We start from the raw sequence: 20,508 nt of genomic DNA, 5'->3' as shown, positions 1-20,508 counted from the left end.
GTGTGTGTGTGTGTGTGTGTGTGTGTGTGTGTGTGTGTGTGTGTGTGTGTGTGTGTGTGTGTGCGTGTGCGTGTGCGTGTGTGTGTGATTCCTCTGAGCGAATGTTGCAAGATCAAGCACGAAATACGCACTTGGCCCAAATAAACATTAAGAAGGCATTCTGCAGAGGAAGGGCACTGGAGACTGCAGGTGTACCCACAATCTGTTGTTCAGTACAAAGACTTTAAAACGACCCTATTCTGTGTGTGTGTGTGTGTGTGTGTGGTGTGTGTGTGTGTGTGTGTGTGTGTGTGTGTGTGTGTGTGTGTGTGTCTGTGTGTGTGTGTGTGTGTGTGTCTGTGTGTGTGTGTGTGTGTCTGTGTGTGTGTGTGTGTGTGTGCAGGTAAGCCAGTGTGGGGGGAGAGTGGGGAGCTGGTGTGTCTGAAGCCCCTCCCCTGCCAGCCCACACACTTCTGGAATGACGACAGCGGCGCAAAGTACCACAAAGCCTACTTCTCTACATACCCAGGTACACACACACACACACACACACACGCACACACACAGAGAATATGTTAGTTCTAAATAACAGTGCTCACACGCACACATACGGTTTGATGATCCCACCCTTGACATGTACGGTGTGTGTCTGTGTGTCCAGGTGTGTGGGCCCATGGGGACTACTGCCAGATCAACCCTAAGACCGGAGGCCTTGTCATGCTGGGCAGAAGGTCAGCTCATTCATTGTTTAAAGGGGTGATGTTATGCCACCATGTGATTAGCATTACCAGCCGTTTGAAAATCTGCCCTTTCCTGTGTTTTAGTGACATCACAAGTGGGAGTTTCCACCTAGATGTATGATGGATAGATGGGCAACATTTGCTATAGTCCACCAGGCAGACCAGTAGACTGATCTATACAGCATACACCTGACGGCCTGATGTATGGGTGTTTTTTATTGTTCGAAATTCTGTTTATTTACTGTTTAATTCTGTTTTTTACGGAAATAGATTCTTTGATTTATTTGTTAAAATAACCATCATTTCTAGAAATTGAAGGCACAGCCTACGCACGCCGCCGACAAATCGCAGTCAATCTGCTTGGCTTATGTGTGATTTGACGCTCCCTGCAGGTTATGATTGGTAGAATAATGTTTGCCAATTACAATATTTAGTTTTTCCGCATAACTCTGCAATTCTTTCATGCAATCCAAATTATTTTGGAATTGTTTAATCATACACTAATAAAGACAATGTGTTTCAAATGTGCTGTCATTTGCACCTGTTGATATTTAAACGGAGACTTAAAATAAAAGTTTGAAAGCAGTTTGAAAACCTTTGACATATGGGCGGACCAAAATTAAAATAATACCTAAAACCTTGAAAAGGTATACTCTGTGAATACCTAATAATAAAGGTATTGCATCGGGCTGTTTCAGAATGTGACAAACGAATGTCATCACCTGGAAACAATATGATCAAAACAACCAAAGTGATGGCAATAACCCGCTCTTCACACTGGCTTGAGTTTGATTGACTGTCTTGACATCACTTTTTTTTCTACTCTTAACTTCTTTATCTTCGATACAATTTACCTCACAGTACTGTTTCACCACATGTTTGTCTCACTGCTTTGCATTGGGACCATGCATCCTATTGCAGGTTATTTTATAATCCCTTTTCAATTAAATCCTCAACTCTGAACGTGTTCCTTCCCATGTTTGTCTCCTAGCGACGGGACCCTGAACCCCAACGGAGTGCGTTTTGGGAGTTCGGAGATCTACAACATTGGTGAGCATGCACGCTCCAAACTCATTATGCTTGATTTTATTACTTTTTACACATTAATGACAAATTATCAGATTTGAGACCCTTTCCGGACGCAGTCTTTCCTCGCAATATTCCGGAATATTTCCGGCATGGAGTCATGTGTGAATGGGAACAGGGATAGATAATCCAGGGATAGATACAGCGGCACTGCAAATCTGCCTGCTCAAGACCGAGTCTCATCAGCGTGTGTGTTGTGAATGAAAGCAGGAACATCGCTGGGAGAGGCACAAGAAGGGTTACGGTCGTCTGATGGGATACACTGTCACATGGAGCGAGGAAGCCAAGGACAAGACTCCGCTGATTACCTATTATAATCTGCGTCTGTCTATTTTAGCACGCCAATGTTTTTCAGGTGATGCGATAACTATAACAATACAGATTATTTTATGAGGATCGTCTGGACACTCACTGACTGATTCTGAAATAAAGGTGCTAGAGACTTTATACGCAAATGGATTGTGTTGCATCACCGCCAACTGCTAGACTGTTCTTTGGCCCGTCTATTCCAGCATTGCTGAGCCACGTGTAAAGGGCAGGAGACACAAATTTTACCCAACGTAGCTGAATGGGGAAATAGTTCAAATCCGTCATTTTGCTGGAAAGGTTATCCCAGCTATTAAGTGGTAACCATAAGTGAAAGAGGTCTCATACTGTCAAAACCACACCTTTATCCTTAACATCATAGGGAAGGAAGAGGAAATAAGTCTTCACATTAGCGTGCTACCCCCACTGCCATTGGCTGATGCCCACTTGGAAGCAAGCCCAGGTCAGGGCCTCTATATCCTGTGCGTGTGTGTGTGTGTGTGTGTGTGTGTGTGTGTGTGTGTGTGTGTGCTCAATGAGGGGGTCTTTGGGGGATGGGGGTACATCTGTCATTTGGCAGATGTACCACCATACGTCCCCCCGTCCCCCCTCCTTCCTACCCCCCACACACACACACGCATACACACATTCCCGGATGTGTTGGAACCTGCTGTGAGAGGGGCGTGGCTACTCCTGCTACCATGGTGACCACCGGATCCCGATGCGCTCCGACGGGGCCCCTGCTTCGTTGGAGGGGCACGGCTCCTCAGCGCGGGGCTTGTGGATCAACTGTACTCCGTATGACACGGATGTAGACTCAGAGGGTGTCGATCTGCCTCCTACAGAGATGGTGGTCATTGTCGGTACGTTTGCATTTGTCGATTGCCAAAAGGCATCAATGTTCAGCACTCAATGAGCACCACCGAGCACCAAAGACCTGAAGAGGAGGTTCATGCCAGTGTCTCCCCCATGAGCAGCACAGGTTGGTCAGAGATGCCGCTGGGGTCAGGGGTCAGGGGGCACAGGAAACAATACAAAAAAGGGACAAACTCAAACTTATAAACTCTAGAGATGACAAATTGCTTTGTGAATTGTATGATTAACTGCCAATACCTCGTTATATTTGTGATCTTCACATTGGCGGCCATTGTTAAACTGCCAATCGAAATGTAATCTGGGATGGTTCTTCTACCCCTACACGAGCACTACCCCCAAACTGGGGCACTTGTGTGCAAAACGGTGTGGCCGTGTTGGGTAACCGCTTTGACAATTGTAATTAACCCCCCCCTCTCTCTCTCTCTCTCCCCCCCCCCCCCCCCCCCCCCCCTCCTCAGTGGAGGCCTTCGAGGAGGTGTGTGACAGCCTGTGTGTCCCCCAGTACAACGCGGACGGGGAGGAGCGGGTCATCCTGTTCCTGAAGATGGCCCCCGGCGAGGCCTTCTGCCCGGCCCTCCAGCAGCGCATCAGGGGCCACATCCGGAGGGCCCTGTCGGCCCGCCACGTCCCCGCCCTGCTCCTGGAGACCAGGGACATACCGGTAGGACGCCTCTGGTGTTATTAGGGGCTCTCTGAAGGGTTTGAAGGATCAGCAAGGGACCCTGTTTGAGCTGGGGCCCCCGCCCACCATCAATATTTAAGAAAGGCTTTTTGATTGGCTTTTGAGTGAAACACACTGTTTCGTTGTTTGTTTGGGGCGGGGCTTTATTTGCTGCTATATGACTTGGGGGGGGGGGGGGGGGGGGGGGAGAATGTTTGAATCACATGACCTTGTAACCCAAAACCTAATCCAAAATGTCTCCTAATGGGTAATAATGGGTTACTAATGTGTTTAACTCAAAGAGTCCACATTTACGTCTTATCCTACTTTTTTTATTATTTATTTTGTGACTTTATTTCAAAATTGTAACCCGGATCAATCCAAAGCAAAACGATTTTACTATGATTACATCACTCTTCATGAGGAACAGGTTGTTTTAGGTTTCCTTTAATACATCGGAGATCAGTTGCTTTAATAAGCTGTCTGGCTGGATTTGGCCGGCGATTACTTCTGTTTTTCTGCTTCACGACTTGGGTTAGCTGTGATATCTCTTTGTGATATCTTAATTGCTTAATTTCACTTTTTAACCTGTATCCATCTTAAAGTAAACAACGCCCTTCCATTCATTTGTAGCAAATAGCAAATTTTTAGAGTTTCCTCATAATAAAATCATTGTAGTCTGTGACGATGACAAAGAGTTGTGGTCTGGCTCCCAGTGCCCTCCTGGTCTCCCCTTGAAGGACAGAAACCCTCTTCCTGTGCTCCTTCTCAGGGGGTCTTCCTTGATGATAAGGGTTGAGCTTCTCCTAGTCTTTTTAAAGTCTATGTGGCTGTCGAATAAGATGGCCCGTGACCCCTGTATGGCCCTGACTGTGACTCAGGCCTTTACAAACCCATCGGGATAGTCCCGACCTGAGCCGCGGGCTGACTGTGTCCCTCCGTCTCCGCAGTACACCCTGAGTGGGAAGAAGGTGGAGGTGGCGGTGAAGCAGGTCCTGGCCGGCCGCGAGGTCACCCAGAGGGGGGCCTTCTCCAACCCCGACTCCCTGGACCTCTACAAGAACATTCCAGAGCTGCAGAACTACTGAAGGAGGAGGACGCAGGGGTCCCCCGGTCCAGAGCCCGCACCCCCAGACCACAGACGGGGACGGGGACTGGGGGTACAATTCCAAAAGGAATATTTTTTTATTTCTACACTGGGAGAGACTTTTATTTGTTGACTGGATCTGCTGAGGCATACCCAACAACAAAATGATACATATTTTTATGCGATATGTTTGAAATAATAATGCATTCAATGTATGGATCAGGTGGAGAGTTTTATGTTACTTGGTCTACAGCTTGCTGGCTCTCCGTGCTTGTGATCAAAACGTTGTGCTTCGAATGAGTTCATAATGCAATCTGTGCACACAGAAGAAGAGAAGATAATTGATATCTAGTGAGCATCTTTTATTTTTAATTCATACAAACCAGTGGGCTCTCGAGTCCCAGTGCCCCCCCCTTCCTAATGGGACCAACAAAAACTTAGTGTGTAAGGTACACACACATTTCTGAAAGCCGTCGGTAAGCCTTAGCTTCCGCTGGTAATGCCCCGTTGTGGTGAGTTCGTTTTTAATTTAGTCATTGTAGATTGTGCTACTAGTTATTCTATCTCACTAACTACTTCTGGTTTGTCCATAGCAGAACATTGTTCTGTTAGTTTTAAGTGCATCATGGTCTTGGTACTCAATTTAGATGTAGATCCGTACAGGTGTATATAAGGGAACCTCAACAATACCTGTAACCTGAAGGTTACACTCCTCAGAGTGTCGAGGTGTCCCTGAGCAAGACACCTCACCCTAACTGCTCCCGACGAGCTGGCTGTCGCCGTGTGAGGTTGACTCCGCCGTCGGTGTGTGAATGTGTGTATGAATGGTCGCCTTGGACAAAAGCATCTAATGAATGCCCTGAATATAAATATAATAACTAAATCCTGAAACTGTTTCTGTGTGAATATTATGCCAACGCTTAGGAGAGAACAATTTTGCATGGTAACAAAAAATAAGTGGGGCCACTGATTGAAAGGGAAGAACCGAAGACGTGGTTTCAATTCAGCTGTGTGCATGTAAACATCTTGTTTTATTTGCCTAGCCTGTGTTTCGGTCCGGTATTGACTTTAAAGTTTTTCTCAGTCGCTTTGGTACATTTCTCGAATCATCCTCAACATTTGCAAAACCGCAAATGTATTTCTCAAAACAATTCATACAAATAGCAAAACACCATGGATTTATTGCAATTTATGGATTTATCAAAATTGTTAGTTCATCCCTCAAAAGTAAATATCTGTCAATGAACATGTCAGTGCCATCAGAATGACATGTCCTTGTGTCATTGTGTACGAATAAGACAGTCAAATTGCTTAGTCATGAGGTCAATATAACAGTGTGTACTCTGGAGGGATGTTTTGATGTAAACTTGGGCTAAAGTTTTGAAGACAATTATTGTAAATTGAAAGTTACACCTTAGTGTATGTGGGAGATTGATTGCAAGAGACTGGACAAGATTCACATTTACGCTTTGGCTGTCTGTACTGTAATCTGTTGACAGACTGTAAACTGTACATGCAATTAGGAATTACAGTGCAGTCTTCCTACACCTCCTGACGTTCCTGTCTGTTGGGCCACAAATTCTCATTCTCAGGCAGCCTCACTCCTCTTCCTCTTCTTCTTCTCTCTGGCTGTTGAGCCCGTCCAATTCCTTGTCCTTCCATTGTCAGACGATGTAACATTGTGTTATGCACTGGTTGATCGTTGGTTGATCTAACACACACTTTTTTTTAGGGAAAGTCAAGATTCACCTGGTAGCAATTTACCAATTCAGGACCGATTTAGAAAAAAAGTCGAATGGAAATGTATAGAAATATTCTTGACATATTATGACAACTTGTTCTACCATTTTGCATGTGAAGACTTATGCAATGAAATAATGCCTAAATGTTTTGGGGGTGAGACCCATTAGAATACATTTTGATCTACATGACATAAGCAATTGATAATTTAGGAAAGAGCAGAGAATTGTACATAATCATTTGCATGAATGTACCAAAGCATTTGCAGCTTGTTCAAATGAATGAGAAACTGCTTTTTTGTTCTGCACAAGTGACACAATGATGTGAAGATTGAGCAGGTAGTTTTGAGAATTTCAATTCTGATAAGCGACTGAGAAAAACTTGAACTGTTCTGATCTAATCATTGTTAAATGCATCGACTGTGTGGCCAGTAACAGTAGCTTGTCTGTAATTTGTTGGATGCTGGTGATACAAGGCTGAGTGTTCTTGCAGCATATGATTAATATGCTTTACATTTGGTTATTTTCAAAGGGCGCTGGCTCCCTTTGCTGTTCTCTAATGTAGCTTTCATTCACCACGGCGAGCATTTCCGCAATCGGGAAGAATTCTGACATCCCTTTGTAGCTTATTGAGTTTCATAGAAAAACTATAATAATCACAAGCAGAATTGTGAAGAATCGGAAGTTATGTTTTGTCCGCAGCCATTCTTCATCTCAGAAATCAGACGTTACAGGCTGTCAATCGTCAGGGTTGTAAGTCGTGCACGTTCTAACGGTCGCATGAGCCCGGCCTGTACAATAGGAGACGGATGGCAGGACAAGGGGTGCGCCATGAATACCAGGGCTCGCGCGCGTGTGCGCGAGGGGCCGCTGGCAGCGAGGACACGACGGCGGTGGAGGAGGGGAACGGGAAGCCACTCACTTTGATGGACGTCACCGCTTTATAAATGAGTCAATCGGATAACCGCCGAACCTTTCTGAAGTGTGAACGCTCGCTGTTGACGCTCAGCCAATCTCCACCGCTCGCCGCTCAGGGCGACGTAAATAGTCCAAAAAAAACATCCCAACATCTTCCCAATGTTTTTATTTGAAATCTATTTATTTGTCCTAACCTTCAGTCCAGCCAACGCTTCTGATGCCAGTTTTGACAAAATTAACTTTTCTAAAAGGAGAAAAAGAAACACTTTTTGACTGTCAGATGGTACATCGACAGATGGAGAGAGCGATATGGAGAGAGGAGGAGGAAGGTGGAGATTGAGCAGGAGAGATGTAGATACAAAGAGGAAACAGTTATCTTTAACGGCTTCCATCTTGATTTATTATTCTTGTATAGATCCCCGTACGACACTGTAAAGCCTATAGGCTTAAATCAAGCTGTGTAGAAGCATGGTGTTCTCCGCTCGCTTGAGGAACCACTGGACGTGTCCAGTGTACCACACAATGTTTCTCCCTCTGTCACTGCTTATCATTTTTGGTTGGGTCTGGTTCACCTGTTGGTGCCCCTATAACGCACAGACCAGGTGAGCTACTGCTGACCCCTCTGCCAACCCCACCAACACATTCAAGAGATTGATTGTGTGTATGTATATATTGGGCCCCAAGGAGACTTAAACCCTTTGTTAAGCTGATGGTGTCAACATGGATGTCCGGCTGTGTCTCACAAAGTATTCAATCGTGACATGAAAGGGGACCGGAAGCGATGTAATCCCCTTGAAAATTCAAAATAGATTCTCCATTAAGCGTGATGAAAGGAGGTGACTCACGCCACCGCGGGAGAGAGAGCGAGTGTGTTTTTTATCCCGCAGAACTTCTGGAGTCAATGGAGGTAAATGAATGGGACAGGCTTTGCACAGTTGTTACCAAACGACAAGGAACTCAATCTAATACCCAGGCCTGTACTGCAATCTTCACCTCTTCTGGAATTGTGTGTCTTTATTTTTTCGCCAGGGTAACGGTTGATTGAACAAATGGGAACAATTTACGTTTGAAACAGTTAGTTTCACTCAGAAACTTTTTATTTGTGAATTTTGTATTTGTATAAAAGCTCAACTCATAACAGCATGTTCCTTTGTCTTGACTCTGTCATATGGGGAGGTTGTGTTCAGAATGTTTGTGGCTGTACCTAAAACTGTGTGTTTATCCTGCACTAGAAGTATACCGCCTCAGAGAGAGACACCATTATTCTGTCCAATATTTTGTTCAATCATGAAATAAAAGTGAGTGTAACAAGCCATCCGTTTTGTGTTTCCGCTCTGTAATCGTAGTGACATTCCTCACTAGGCGAGGGGCCCCGCATTCGCTCTTCGTCATCTGCATTCAAGACGCATTCAAGGGCCACTTCTTGGCATCGACCAGCCCCATGTAAACCTCCCTCTTCGTCACCGCAGTGTTAGAAGCAAAGCTACGAAATCCTTCTTTGGGCAAATTAATAAATCCCATTTATCTCCTGTGCTCATTCGCTTGTGTTATTATGGCGACAGACACATGACAATTTTTTTTAAATACAAACCAAGGGAAGGGGATTTCTCAGTGTAGGCTCAGCGTCGTTTCCAGTGGCTCAAGTGGAGTTGAGCAGATGGGCAAATTGCCCTGATGTATATTCTAGTACACGCTGCTAAACCTCCCAGGGATTATATTATCCTCAGGGACGTTTAAAATGCCGCTGATGCTCTGCCCTATTAGGTACGACGGCTGCAAGAGTCAGCGTGCCGTGAAGACCATAAGAGAGGAGAGGGGGGGGGGGGGGGGGGGGGGTAGGGAGTTTCATCCATTTCGTTTATTGTATCTATATTAATTTATCGAGGGTGACACCATTGTGTAAGTCCTGAGACGGTGGGAACCCCGTTTTACTCCTTTCAAACCGGTGCGATTCTCCACCTGGAAGCGACCCAATACAGTTACATTTGTGTTACTACTGCTATTAAACACTGTGTACAAGGGAATACCCGCTAACGATGATGACCAAATGATTCTCAATTGTGTGTGCGGCAGATGATATAAAAACGCTTGGCAGGTATCTTAGTAATTTGTTTGAGCTACACCCTTGTACGTTTGCGGTCCGGAGGTCCTTGGTCGTAAAGGATCATAACGTCATAACCCATAGCAATCCAATGTATTGCAATCATTCATATCCTCACCGCATTTGGAACACATCTTCTACAGGGCAACATATATATCTTTAATATGACCGTTTATAACCCAGTGGGCTCTTTGGTTAATTGACTTTGTGGGCTATTATACCTCTAGGTGTGACTGTGATTAGTCATTACAGGCTTTTTCCAATCGGCCCTGCCCCATCTCTTAGTGACATCACATGGGAGTGTCTACTTAGATGTATGATGGGTAGAGAAGTGAAGCCTACCAGTGGCAGCTACAGTCCACTGGGAAGTCTGGTAGATTGGTACGTCACTAAGGGGCAGAGCTGATAACAGCATGTAATAACTCATCCCACTAATACCTGGTGGTCAAATAGGGACTCTTTTATGACCTTTGGTATTTGTATGTTACCTATCATTAGTTTGGGAGAGTGTGTGGATGATGGCTGGTTTAAGCAGTCTCACCCAGTGCCAGTCTGATATGACTCTGGAGCTGGGTGAGGCTGCACACTGGTTTTGCATTAAGTAATCAATGTGTACAGGTTGAGGCAACGTTTACACGTGGCCAGATATATTCATAAACTGACTTTTCACGCACCTGTCAGTTTTCAGAAAAGTTTTAGTTTACACTAACCCGTGTATATGCTGTACGTTGCCAGAGGCCTGTTTCAGGTAGCTGGTTTTGAGGCAACCCCGAGTTTGTTCGCTCTGAGTTAGTGGAAACTCTGGGTTTTCCGTTTCAGGTAGCAGGTTCAGCGCAACCGAGAGTTAGTTGCTGCGGCAACATACGCCGTGGACCTAACCTGCTCGGGAGGTGGTTAGACCTACTCTGAGTTTGTTGTCTATAGGCTGAAGGCAGCTCTCCGACAGAAGGAAGTGTTAGAAATGGCATGTCCTTTTCTACGAGAGCCTGTGGATGTAGAGGCTGCGATCCTCAGAAGGAATCTCCGTGAGGAACAATTATTAAGAACCCGGTTGGATATACTTTCTTTTCCTGATAATTTTCTTCACGAGCGCTATCGTTTTTTAGCGCAATCTATCATTTATTTAGTCCACCTTCTCAGTCCCCATGTTAACTGTCAAACGCACCGGGGGCATGCTTTAAGTTTAAGTTGTTTTTTTTTACGCAATTAACACATATGCAGAATGATCCGCCCCGTGCTTCCCGCCCGCTCTGTACTACATTCACTTTAACGTTGTGGCTTTCCCATGATCAGAGTAGCTGACTAACCACGGACCTATTACTGCTGCAAGTCAAGAAACTCATTTTAAGAATGCAAGGCAGAAAAGACCCTGGTACTGCTTTTAACCAGATGCTGTTCTTCTCTACATGCACATGCTCCGCATAATCATCTGCATTGTTCACTGAAGTAAAACCCTTTGAGTAAACTGTTCAACAAAATAACTTTTCCCACCACAGCCCGTGTTCTAATAAATACAATCTACTTTTTATGAGGATTTCTTTATTTCCTGAAAGCACAAAAAGTCATTCATATCGGGTATGTTTTTAGAGCAGGGAACAGTATCCCAGTTTGCACCTCACTCACCTTTAACTTGTGTTCCAAAATTTGGATCTCCAAAGCATCCTTTTGCATATTTTGAATTGTTACAATTGCATGGAGGTTGGTGAGGGCATCTGGTTCAAGTAGGGCGATGACGCCATGGAAGAAGATGATTAGACAGTGAAATTATTACTTGAGCGCAGAATATTGCCCCATCCAATTTGCAACATGCTGGGTTGCGTGTACATATTTAATTATTTTGAATAACCAACCTCTTATAAAGGCACTTCTATCCTGGGGGGTGGGGGGGGGGGGGATCAGAGGAGCTCTCCCCAGGGATGCCCTCAGCCACAGGACGCATACTCTGTTGTCTGAGGGCCATCTCCTCAGCCTCTGTGAGGGCTGCAGAGGTGGCCTCTGCTTTTTTTTCGATTTGCTAACATTCGATTTGCTAACATCATTAGAAACGCGTTTAATGGTGTATCTGTCCTAAAATATTGCATTTCCCATTCAGATAATAAAGATTAATATAAGCTACGCCGTGTTCCGGAGCCGCGGGGGATTCTGGGAATTGGGGTTCTCAGTTGACAAATGGGGCTTTTGTTAACTTGTTTTGTTGTTAGGATTAAGTAGGGTTAATGGGTTCGGGATGTTATGTGGTTGTGTGTTGTTCTATTAACATTGTTCGTGTGTTAATTATTGTCGACACCGTCACCGAGAGTGACGTGACCATCGTTTCGTGCAGCTGTTCCGTGTTGAAGTCTCGTTCAATAAAAACCAACTCTCGTTGTCGAGCGTTCAATAAAAACCAACTCTCGTTGTCGAGCGTGCCCCCCCCCCCTACAAACGTGCCCCCCCCCCCTTCAACTAACGTGTCCCCCCCCCCCCCCACCCTTCATGGGTCTGATTCGCCGATTTCCCATGCTGATATCCCCGAAGATTCTCGGGCATCTTCGACAATTTGGCTATAGATTGTCTCATTACACGCTAAATAATATAATTATAGCCTTGTAGTGACCGTAACATAATTCACCTACAGTATTTCGTTATGTGTTGTTCTTTCAATTGTGTTGTTGTTTACTGCATGTCATTTACGTTCTTGGTGGTTCAGGGATCGCGGTCCCTAAGGATTACGTGCGTCTCATGACGTCACAGACCATGCTGGATTTGTTTACCTTCAGCACGCTTTGTTTTCCGGTTTTCTTTTTTTACAAAATAAACGAGTCACACGGCTGTGTGCTCAACGTGCGAAGTTGTGTTCTTAACTTATTGCAATTTCCACAGCCTAATTATATATATAGGTTTTGGCATAAACATAACTAGGGTGCACTGTACTATCTGCGCACACCCTTTCTGAAGCCTCTCTCTCGCTCTCTCTCTCTCTCTCTCTCTCTCTCTCTCTCTCTCTCTCTCTCTCTCTCTCTCTCTCTCTCTCTGTCCCTCCCGCTCTCTCTTTCTCTCTCTCTCGTACCGTTTTGTGGAGCACGTTAATTGTCTTAGAACACTCACATTCAGAATGCATTGGTTTACATTTCGTTTTGTGTAACACGCAAAAAGTCGGACTATCGTGCTCGGGAACACGCTTCAATAGATTAACGTTCGTGCGCAGGAGCACGCAATTGCGTGATACCGGGTTGGTTGTTCTGGCAGGAATGCTCTGGCATCGTGCTGGGAAGCACTGGGATGAAGCATTAGTGCATGAGAAAAACCTGGGCTTTGTTGACTGTTTCCAAAACAACCATGTTAGCACTCCTAGCTAAACGTCGTAGTGATAACTTTTACATTTTTTTGATTTCTGAATGAGACAAAATGTACTGTGTACAATTAATATGTTGCAAACCTACTCTTTTTCGAAATAAAATGTTTGCTTGACAGATTTAAAATTTAGTTGTTATGCTAATCGCATGTTTTAAGCCAAATATATGATTTATGAGGTGTGATTCATATTCAAGAAGTATTCATTTGTTCACTTGGTTGTTGAGTTTTTTTGGTTTGAACATGCTGTATTACTCAACCTTTACACAGACCTGGCTAGTCTTTTTTTCACTTGCCTTGATCTAGGCCTAATTTACAGACTTTCAAGAAATGTTCAAAGGTGTTCGGCTGTTTTAATCCAATGAATACTGCGTATCCCCCTCCGAGCCTCGGAAGTCTTTTTTTAAGTTAATTATTCCAACTTCTCAGAAAACTTAAACCATTCTGACGATTCTGAAGTGTAAAAAATATTGGTCAGTCCCATCATGTGTAGTGTTATATTGTGTTCTATTTTAATACTAAAATGCCTTTTTAACTTTCTATTTTTGCATATGTTTTTCTTTTACTTGCCTATTATTTTATTTCATTGTATGACACTGTTTATATGTGAAGCACTTTGAGTCTGCCTTGTGTATGAAAAGTGCTACATAAATAAAGTTGCCTTGCCTTGCCTTATATTCAACCCTGAAATGAAAAACTGAAAACAGGCATGGGCGATCATCGTTTCAACCACTCTCTGCTGAGTGGTCTTTCCAACCACTCTCTCCTCGTTGATTGGTCTTTCAGGAGGTTGTACAACGACTTCTGTGTTCTTTGTATCTGGAATTGCACAGCGGATGTGCTACTGTTACTGCTTCGTCGCAGACGTCTCGGAATCACTTTGCTGTGTCCTGGATCATTTCATGGACAAGGAAGTGCTTTTGAGGACAACCAGCCAAGTTGCTACTGGCTCAAACCAAACTGGTTGGGTTTCCTGGGTAACCAGCCTTTACAGCGAGAATCCACAGCTTACAGATTTCAATTTACCACCGTTTGTAAAATTCCCACAGGAACTCCTCATGTGTGCATGGGCAAAGTCTGATCGGTGCAAAAGGTCTCTTTTATGGACAATGTAGCATTGAAGAAGAGGATAATAATGAATAATTAGACTGTTTCATTCAGTTTCTAATTATTCTTCTTTGCTTGGTCACCTTAAAGGTGCTTTTTTTCGTTTATATCTTCACTTCTAGTTTATAACCCTGTACTTTGATATGTTACTTGATCTGCTTGTTTATTTACTTTCTTCGTTATTCTTTGTATAGATGACACTTATAACAGGTGTAGTAGGTATGGTTCGGGACGGTGGGAGAGCCCTTTTGTGTACATCCTTGTTGATGTTTCCATGTTGATGGTTTTGTGTTGTGTAAATGTCTGTTTTGAAATAAACAAATACAATTTACATTTAATGCTCACCGGTACCAGCTGCATACAGGACAAACACGGAACTGAGCAACAAAAAAGTGGTCTCTCTCACTTTTGTTGTTGACCCTAGGTAGGAGGTGAAAAAGCCCAAATCATGAACTAACCTTTAAAAAAAAAGGATAAAAGCCTGGGGTCAGCTGTCTATTTGGATATCTGTCTGCATGGGTTTGTAGATGCACCCTGCCCAGATTGGAGCAGGGTGCGGCTAAGGAATATAGGCTGGAAGAGGAAGAGTGACGCTGATTCCCCTTGTCTCCAGAGCAGGTTGCATGGCCTAAGCAGTCGTGTTTGAGTTAAAGCCTTTGTTGAGTATCTTTGGTTGATAGCGGCCAGCCATCAACCACAAAAGCTCCACACACATGTTTGGTCCTTCGTACCTGTACCAGTCTTGTCTGTGGTAACCTCACCCGCACTGGTGGGTGGTAGGGTCAGCTGTAGGAGGGGGGGTATGAGGTGGGCGGACAGATCCCGTGTCCTGACATGAGTGCGGGATTTGGATTGATATGGTTGGATGATCCTCTGCACTGCAGAGCTTTAAAGGGTCCTGATTGTGAATAGAGGTGGAGTGTCTGCTTCCTTTGTGCACCATCTTGAGAAAAATAATTTTCTGTGATTTGATATCGCCTTAGCAGGCGTCATCAAATCAGGGTGGTAAACTGGCCTTGCCGATCGCCTTGTGTAATCCATGCTTGTAAGTGGGTTTGAAATATACTTATGTTGAAAGGGCCTTTTGTTGAAAGGGTGGTTCAAAAAGCCTTTGTTGTGGATGAATGGTGTTTTTAACTTTAATTTTGGGGTTGCTATCTGTATGAATGATTCCCGGCTGCAGGAGCAGACGGTAAGCCTGGGGAAGGAGGGGACATTTGTTGAGTGCTGTGTACGCATAATCAGCCATATACGAAAATCTGCTTTATTTTTCCCTGTGGCGAAATTCAGGCTCTGCATCTCACCGATCAATGTTCGGAGCAGGGGGCTGCCACACAGGGTAGCGTCCCGGGAACCTACTTCAGTTATAGAGCCCCTGTCTCGTTCATGGGCAGCGTTGAAGGTTCTGTGGTTTGGAGAAAACAAGGAGCACAGTGTGGAAGATCACATGGACAGGTGGACAACATGAAGACTCTCCACAGAGAGGAGGGAGTCAAGGCATCCATATGGGCCTCATATATATGGGCACACTATTTGCCAGTGGCTGGGCTTTGGGTTTGGGAGGGGTTGTTTACCACTTATAAACCAATCCATTTCACCTCAGGCTAGTCTCCAGCAACCCCAGCAGGTTGTCTGTGGGGTCTGGTGGTGGAGGAGGGTGGAGAAGGCAGTGTAGATGTTTGTCGACAGTCCATCTTAATGGAGAATATATGGACCTTTCATAGCGTCTGTTCCATTTTGAATATGTCCATGAATGTCCAGTTGTTCCTGGTGTAACTGCGGGGGATTTAGTAAACTGGGTTACGAAAAAGTATAGGACTACAGAGACCGCTTTGCAAACGGTCAGAACGTCAGGGGCGTAGCTTGGGCCGGGGCCCCGCCTAGCGCCCGTCGGGCCCCCGCGCGTCCGCCCGACTCGCCGTGCTGGCGGCGGTGTGAAAGCAGCATAAGTTGTCTGGAGTGAATGTAGAGAGGAACTGACCACATTATATAGACTCTCTTCTCTCATAACATCACAGTCAGGGTGGCTTATATATTTTATCTTCCTCTGCCTTAATGTATGTAATTTGGTTACAGTAGTGATATTTTGGCCAGGAATAAAAAAGTATATACAATCGCAAGGCTATTTAATTTATTTTCTTTTAGCTTCAACATTTACAAAAGAATAGGGCCTGCTGGGAAATCTGTTCGACCAATCACTGTGATGTTTTGAGTGTACATACGACGTCCCTACATGATACTCCCGTATACCACAATGCAATGCGGTCGTGTTTTTCCGAAGGAGAAGAAGAAGCTGATTAATCGCGAAAACGAATACATTTAATGATGGAGTCTTCGTTTAGAAACGTCAACAATTTATTTGGAATCTAACATAGAAAATGTAACATTCAAAATTAATTAAAAAAAACTTGAACAAAGAAATGTAACATTCAACATCAATCCAACCTCCAGCTTTCCTCGTGAGTGCCCGGATTGTTTACATGATGTGGGCCCATCTGTCTGCGTCACACAAATACCCGGCGCATTTACTGACTGCACATGACGTTTAAAAATGTTCAGCGTAGTGTCCGAATCCTCGTTTGTTCGTTCCCTATATAGTGCACTATATCATGAACACTATATAGGGAATAGTGAGTGAGTGTATAGCGAACGACTTCGAACACAGCTAGTATCTCCAACTCTAACATATTGTTAAAAGCTAAGCCATACCATTGCAATGTTTTGTAAGCTAAAAAGTGGTACTAAAAAACGTAAAGAGAAGAAAGACCTGGCGCGCAATTCGAAATGTTTGCACAGCGTTTTTCCTGTACCTCACCATACCAGTGACAGTAGCCACGGCAGAGCGGTCATTTTCCAAGCTCAAATTGATAAAGACTTCTCTAAGGAGCGCCATGGCACAGTAGCGATTGAGTGTATTGGCCATACTCTCAATCGAGAATGAAAGAGCAAGGAAATTGGATTTCACCTCTATTATCAACAAGTTTGCTGAACAGAAGGCACGCAGAGTTAACTTCTGAATGGGTAAGAGCAGTTGTTATTTTATTATTGGTTATGGCCGCTAGGGTGACCAGACGATAGTTATGTTATTATAACTCTAGTTCTATGATTGTAGGCGTAGCCGTCTAGGCTTCGCCTTATGGGCTTGTCCCGTGCGCGCGCCTGTGCGCGCTGAAAATTCAAACTATGCACCTATCAGCGTGGGCACCGCCCACATTTCCCACGGTATCGTGTCTATATAACGCGGTGTATACCGTCGCTCATCCTCCAAGCTTTTCTTTCAGCAATTGGAGGGTACAGCAGGTGGGAAACTAGACGGCTACGCCTACAATCATAGAACTAGAGTTATAATAACATAACTATCGTTCTATTTCATGTAGGCTACGCCGTCTAGGCTTCGCCTTATGGGCTAAGGTGAAGCTGCGAGCGGAGCCCGATCAATGTACTCCTGCTGGACCCCAGTCAAAAAGACCTAAGTCACCAGAACACATTAAGACTCAAAAAGCCAAGGAAGTGTAAAACACAACAGCTTTATAAAAAACTAATTCCTCCTAGATCAAGCAAGGCAATGATCAAGGGAGAAAAAAGTGAGTCTGTAAAGACTCCGGCTCTATTCCGTGCTTCATGGAACCCATGAAAGGAAAAGAAAAACCAGAGCAACTAGGTTTCCATTAGGTCCGCTACCACCGGGGGCGGAGCTACGGAATTCGGCTCTCCAATAATGGGACTCTCTCGGCCGTTTCTTATTTGAAGAAAACGGCGGGAGTGCCATACTGGTAAACAAAACCACCAGACAATTGGCGAGCCAATAGAAAACCCCCTAGCCTGTTTTTCATTTGAAAAAAGGTGGGAGAGTAAGACTGGTAATCAAGTCCAACTCGCCAGCCGGCGAGAGGAAATCCAACCACGACGCTTTAAAGAACATGTCTATATTCTTAAGCCGTAAAAGGGGTCCCGGACTCTAGCACAGAGTTGCCGAGTGAGCCCCTGGACATGTCTAACATGTAAAAACGGACAAAGGGGCCGGGGGAAGACCAAGACGCAGCCGCGCAGATGTCTTCCACCGAAACGCCCTTGAGTAGAGCCGTTGAAGCGGCCACGCTCCGTGTGGAGTGAGCTTTAACGCCCAACGGTGGCGCCAAGCCCTGCCGAGAGTAGGCTAGGCAAACACCCTCACATACCCAGCGAGAAAACCGCTGCTTAGAGAGAGCGCGGCCCCTGCTAGCGTCGCTATAACACACAAACAACTGTTGTGTGGAGCGGAACGCTGCCGAGCGATTCACGTACATAGCCAACGCCCGAACCGGGCACAGGAGATGCAACTCCGCCTCCGCCTCACTAGAATGAGGCGGGGGGTGAAAAGCCTTAAGCACAATATCCCTCGACCGAAAATAACTATTAATGTTCTTCGGGAGGAACGCAGGATTAGGTCTGAGCAACGCGAAGGAGCTGTCCTCGTTTAGCAACAAGCAACTCGGGCTGACAGACAGAGCGGTTAGCTCACCGGCCCGCTTGGCAGAAACCAAGGCCAACAAGAGCGCCGTCTTAAATGACAGGGCATCCAAAGGGGCCTGAGAGAGAGGCTCGAAAGGATCCCTGGACAATACGCGCAACACGGTGGGGAGATCCCAGCGTGGTGTAAGCACGCGTGAAACAGGCCTAACCCGTCTAGCCCCACGCAAGAATCTCTTGACCAGTGGATGGCTGAAGATCGGTCCACCATCACAGCCTGCATGGCCAGCCGAAACGGCTGCCGCATAGACCTTGATAGTGGAGAAGGCCAAACCTTTTTCCAATAAGTTTTGCAGAAACGAAAGCACGCTTCCCACCTCGCATTGAGATGGGACAGCGTGGTTCGTCTCACACCAATTAGAGAAGGCGCACCACTTCGCCGCATAGAGGGAAGAAGTAGAAGGCGCACGAGCACTCTGAATAGTGTTGATAACCGTCTCAGGCAAACCTTTGCCCTGCAGGATCAACCTCTCAGGAGCCAAACCAACAGCCGTCCCGAGACATCGGGCGGGTGGTGCACCGTCCCGTGGGCCTGTGAAAGCGCATCCGGCCTGAATGGTACTGGCCAAGGCGCCGACCGCGAGAGCGCGGCCAGCTCTGGAAACCACAGAGCTGAACGGTTCTCCGGGGCCACTAATATCAGGGACAGTCTCTCCTGTCTGACCCGTTCCAGAAGAGGAAGGATCAGCTGGAGCGGGGGAAACGCATACAAGAGAGCCCGCGGCCAAGGTGTGTGTGCCAACGCATCTACCCCCAACGGGGGAAGATCCCGAGGGCTGAGGGAGAACCACCACCTGCAGTGCGTGTTCTCCCGGGACGCGAAGAGGTCCACCTGCGCTGTCCCGAACCTCTGCCAGATCAGTCTGACAATGTCGGGATGTAACCGCCACTCGTCTCGGCGGGGACCGCCTCGAGACATGAGGTCCGCCCCAAAGTTCTGGGCGCCCGCGATATGTAGGGCTCTCAGACTGCGGAGATACTGATGAGCCCAAAGCCAGAGCTCGACCGCCTTTCGGTGGAGAGCAGGGGAGCGGACTCCCCCCTGTCTGTTGATGTACGCCGCCGCCGACACACTGTCTGTCCTGATCAGAACGTGGCGGCCGCGCACCAGGTGAAAGAAATGCAACAGCACTTTCCTCACAGCGTCGAGCTCCAACACATTTATGTGTGCTGTAGGGGGCGTGCGCCACTCGTCTCCGACCGAGTGAGAGAGGCACGTTCCTCCCCAACCCGTCAACGAGGCGTCCGTGAAGACCACTATGTAGGACGCCACCCTGCCCAGGGGAACACCCTTGAGAAGGGCGGAGGGTCCTTTCCAATATTCCAGGTCTGGCGACACCGAACGGGGGACGAGGAGCACCCTGAGCTTGTGTCGCCTGGGGTCCAACCGTTGGCGAGCAAACCACCGCTGGAGTCTGCGCATAAAAAGCAGACCCAGGGGGACCACGGGGTGGGCAGCTGCCATCAGCCCCAACAGGCGCATGGTGGACAGTGCGGTCACGTTTCTGCGAACGTGAAAACGGGAGAGCGCCGACAGGATGGCGTCTCGCCGAGGAGGCGAAAGCATCGCAATCATGGTGGCTGAGTCTAGGCAAAGCCCCAAGTAGACTGTCTGCCGGCTGGGGAGCGGGGAGCTCTTCTCCCAGTTGATGGCAAAACCCAGGAAGGAGAGATGGTTTATCACCAACATGGTGTCCCTTCTCGCGGTCTCTTCTGAGTTGCTCAGAATAAGCAGATCGTCTAGGTAGAAGAGAATCCTCTTTCCCTGACGTCTGAGCGGTTCCAACGCCGTCTCCACACACTTCGAGAAGGTGCGCGGAGCCAGGGAATAGCCGAACGGCAGACACTGGTACTCGTACGCCATCCCCATAAAGGCAAAGCGGAGAAACTTCCTGTGCGCCTGCCGAACAGGGACGTGGAAGTAAGCATCCTTGAGATCCAGGGATGTGAACCAATCGCCCTCTCTCACACACCGGAACAATGCTCCGACCGTGAGCATTCTGAACTTCCTCGTGGCAACGAATCTGTTGAACACGCGAAGATCCAGAATAGGTCTCATTTCCCCT

General features: G+C 46.3%; 1 protein-coding gene and 1 long non-coding RNA gene across 2 annotated transcripts in view; one reads left to right on the top strand and one right to left on the bottom strand.

Moving 5' to 3' along the window:
- aacs (acetoacetyl-CoA synthetase) overlaps window positions 1-5,626 on the top strand; it is a 33,216-nt gene extending 27,590 nt beyond the window's left edge. Inside the window, exons 14-18 of the mRNA XM_060065520.1 lie at window positions 383-508; window positions 641-710; window positions 1,711-1,769; window positions 3,446-3,648; window positions 4,599-5,626. Of these exons, the coding sequence (XP_059921503.1) occupies window positions 383-508; window positions 641-710; window positions 1,711-1,769; window positions 3,446-3,648; window positions 4,599-4,736 (596 nt within the window). The 3' untranslated portion in view covers window positions 4,737-5,626. The remainder of the gene's footprint in view (window positions 1-382; window positions 509-640; window positions 711-1,710; window positions 1,770-3,445; window positions 3,649-4,598) is intronic.
- Window positions 1-20,508, bottom strand: part of LOC132467942 (uncharacterized) — a 696,489-nt gene that overhangs the window by 117,083 nt on the left and 558,898 nt on the right. The gene's annotated exons all lie outside the window — the stretch shown is intronic.

This window comes from Gadus macrocephalus, chromosome 11 (genome assembly GCF_031168955.1).
Source record: "Gadus macrocephalus chromosome 11, ASM3116895v1".
In the NCBI taxonomy this organism is placed as follows: domain Eukaryota; kingdom Metazoa; phylum Chordata; class Actinopteri; order Gadiformes; family Gadidae; genus Gadus; species Gadus macrocephalus.
This window is presented reverse-complemented; position numbering and strand designations above follow the sequence as displayed.